This window comes from Orycteropus afer, unplaced genomic scaffold, assembly GCF_000298275.1.
Source record: "Orycteropus afer afer isolate SDZICR_OR568_19922 unplaced genomic scaffold, OryAfe1.0 scaffold01870, whole genome shotgun sequence".
Lineage (NCBI taxonomy): Eukaryota > Metazoa > Chordata > Mammalia > Tubulidentata > Orycteropodidae > Orycteropus > Orycteropus afer.
This window is the reverse complement of record NW_006923457.1, coordinates 44,322-48,145: the sequence shown is the minus strand read 5'-3', so window position 1 is coordinate 48,145 and position 3,824 is coordinate 44,322. Positions and strand designations below refer to the sequence as shown.

Below are 3,824 nucleotides of genomic sequence, written 5' to 3'. Positions count from 1 at the left end.
AATTCCCTTTCTCCCACTCTACTGTACTGCTGCTTTGAGTGTGCCTGATTTCCCTCTCTTCACCTGGATCCCTGCGGCTGACTGCTCCTTTGTCAGGGTTCCTGGCTTTTAATCCCCTTTCTCCCACTCTCCCACACTGCTGCTTTGGGTGTACCTGAGTTCCCTCTCCTCACCTGGATCCCTGTGGTTGATGAGTATTATAAACATGGAAACTGGAACTAGACCCTGGACATTTGGTACTTGGTTCTAATGTTTAAGACCTCTGTGAACTTGAATAACTTATTTATCCATCATGAGTTGAACTTGGGAAATTCATTTACCCTCTCTAAACCTCTATTTTATCTTCTGAAAAATGTAAATGTTAATAGAACCTTCCTCATAGAGCTATTGTGATGGTTAAATTAAGTTCTATAGAATGACTATGACATAAAAAACCTCAGATCTGACTCGTAGTGACCCCTCCTTGGGTTTGTGAGGTGGTATCACTACTACTATCAAATACATTGCCCCAATCTTCTTTCTAAAGAGTGACTGCTGGGTTTGAACCACCAGCCTTCAGGTTGGCGGTCAAATGCCATAGGCACTATGCCACCAGATCTCCTGACTATGACATATCATTCAATAAATGTGAGATGTTATTACCTAGTAGTTCTCATGAGCATCTTTAACTTCTAACAGCTTCAATGCTTTAAATATATTTGTCCTCACATGACAATATAATGAGTACTTTTATTTTTTATATTCCAATGAACTTTTTTTATTCAAATTTCATTGGCTACATGGGGGATTTTACTTCATGATCATGATCCAAGAAAATAATTTCAATTCTTGTAGCTTCAATAAAATCCAGATCATGGCTTAGGCAGAGGGGAGAATGTCAGTTCCAGCAACTTTGTTCCTGTTTGTCTCACTGTGCATGTCCACAGGCCAAGGTTAGTTTTCAAGCTGTCTGGTGAGATACATTAAAGTGCTTATCTCCTATTTTTAGGGGAAATAACATGCAAAGAATATGTAAATTGACTTTTTGTTCTATTCAGTTCTTAAGGAACTGAGTTATTATGTTTGCTTATTTGTCTCCAACTGGGGTACTATCTGTCTTAACAATGGTGGGGGAATAGTTGAACTTTCATCCCATTCAGCTCTTAAGGAACTGAGTTATTATATTTACTTATTTGTCTCCAACCAGGGATGCAGGTTGAACTTTGACTCCACTCGGTTTCAATAGCAAAGGTATTATGAGAAAAAACTGGAGCTCCAAGGTCTGGAATAGGGACCTTTGAGCAAATTTAAAAAATTATGTACTTCAAATTGTCACACTACACAGAGATTCCTTGCAACCTGGCCCAAATATAGTACACCTCTCAGAAGACTGTGAAAGCTAAAAACAAAAGGTAAGAGTTTACACAAACAAACACACACATGTTGACAGTGCAAAGTTTATTCTAATAGTTGGAAAAACAAAACAAAACTAAATAAACACCAGAATCATTGTAACTTCTTTCTTTTTTTTTTTTTTATGTAGGACTTTGCTCCATTCCAATTCAGAATGTATGCTTTCCTTGCGTGATTTTATGGTCCCCAACACATTCTACTATTCCATAAAATGTACTTAATTATTATGTTTGTGATGTATCTCTCCTCATTAAGGAAGGCAAAAGTTGTTATTCTTTTGTTCAGAATGCATTTACAGCAATTAAAAGACTGGCACTTAGAAGGCAATTTATAAATATATGTTGAATATATTTGTGCTTGCTACTCCCCATGGAGGCAGAACAAACTTTAAAGCCCATGAGGTAATTTGTAGGAACCATTTTATATTTCAAATTAAAAAAAATATATTACATATTTTTTTCCATGTCCTATTTAGGGCATATTTTACATTTTGGTTCCTCAAGCTGTAGATCAAGGGATTCAACATGGGGATAACCAGTGTGTAAAATATGGAAGCCACTTTATCAGTGTTAAAAGAATGACTGGACTTTGGCTGCACATACATAAAGATTAGAGTCCCATAAAACACTACCACCACTGTCAGGTGGGATCCACAGGTGGAGAAAGCCTTACGCCTGCCTTCTGCAGAGTTCATCCTGAGAATGGTTATAAGAATGAGCAGGTAAGAAACAAGAACTATTAGAAGGGATGAAATTAAATCAAAAGCTGCTAAGATAAGAATGATTAATTCAATTTCATGTGTGTTCGAGCAGAGCAAAGATAACAAGGGAAGACTGTCACAGTAGAAGTGACTCATGACGTTATAGCCACAGAAAGATAAGTTGAAAATTTTTGTGGTAACAAGAAGAGAAACAAATGTGCTATAGAGATATGGGATTGCCACCAATGCCTGGCACACCCTTTGTGACATGATGACCGTGTAGAGTAGGGGGTTACAGATGGCCACATAGCGGTCATAGGACATTGCTGACAGTATGAAAATTTCACTAACAATGAACCAAAGAAAGAAAGCTAGCTGTATAGCACAAAAATAATAGGAGATTGTATTTTCATCCACAACAAAATTTACCAACATTTTGGGTCCCACAGTTGTTGAGTAACCAAGATCAGTGATAGCCAGATGCCTGAGAAAAAAGTACATGGGCGTTTGTAGCCTGGAGTCCATCTTGGTGAGGATAATCATGCCCAAGTTGCCCACCACTGAGATGATGTAGATGATGAGGAACAGCCCAAACAATGGAGCCTGCAGCTCAGGAAGGTCTGTTATTCCCATCAGAATAAATTCACTCAGCATCGTTAGATTGTGTGTGTCCATCTGGGTCTACCAGGATCCCTATTCTGGAGAGAGATATCAGCAGAGTCAGTAGCTTTCATGTAGTATCATCTGGTAGATTTTCAGTATACAAAGGCAGTGTACTAAATAAGTAAGATAAATCCAAATTTCCCAATTTAGATATTTGGAAGAAAATCCACCACCTACAGATAAAGAATACATATATGAACACAGAGATAGAGTGAGAGGGAAAGGAAGTGAACTTGCTATTTATCATTTGGAGAATATTTTGTTCCCAAAGAACACTTGTCAATGTTTGCGACATTTTGGATTGCACAACTTGGAGAAGGAAATTCCTGGTATCTAATAGTTAGAGGCTTGGGATATAACTTAGCAATCTACTACATACAGGTCAAGTCCTCACAATAATACATTTTCCAGCCCAAAATTTCAATAGGACTGAAGTTGAGAAATCCAGATGTGTAGCTATGAATACACATATATGAAGCAAAAAAAAGTTAAAAATTTTAGTGGTTAGATATATGGATGGTTATTCAACTTTTTTTTTTCACTTACATAATGATATTTACAAAAGTATAATACATATGTTAATTACATTGTAAAATTGTAAAGTATAAATTCCCAAAATGTGTGGAAACATTTAATATGCTTTATTTCAAAACACAGTCTTCTGCAACACCTGGTGCCTCAGGTGGTCCAGATGGAAAGAACATTGATAGATAGCAGCCACAGGTGTTAACAAGGAAACTCTAAGAAATTATCATGAGAGCTATTTGTACTTCCAGTAAGCAACCCATCGCCATGGAGTCAGATCTAACTCATAGCGACCCCTCCTTGGGTCTACGAGGCTATATCACTATGGAAGCAGATTGCCCAACCTTCCTTCCGAGGAGTGGCTGATGAGTTTGAACAGCCATCCTTCTGGTTAGCAGTCAAATGCCTTAGGGTAAGTTAGTGAGATGAAAATAGAGCAAATTTAGAGAAAGTGTAGTCACTGTCATTGATTTTATATGATGAAGTTTCATTACAAGAATTCCATTTGGACAAAGAGATCCTCTAGTTTAAAGAAAAAAAAAAA

General features: G+C 37.3%; 1 protein-coding gene across 1 annotated transcript; it reads right to left on the bottom strand.

The window, feature by feature from the left end:
* Nucleotides 1-1,819: 1,819 nt before the first annotated feature.
* On the bottom strand, nucleotides 1,820-2,767 carry LOC103213381 (olfactory receptor 8K3). The gene has a single exon (XM_007959184.1). It carries the CDS (start codon nucleotides 2,765-2,767, stop codon nucleotides 1,820-1,822), a length of 948 nt encoding a protein of 315 aa, XP_007957375.1.
* Between the last annotated feature and the right edge of the window lie 1,057 nt (nucleotides 2,768-3,824).

Coding starts and splice junctions, on each gene's coding strand:
- LOC103213381 (XM_007959184.1), bottom strand. CDS start 2,767: ATGGACACACACAATCTAACGATGCTGAGTGAATTTATTCTGATGGGA.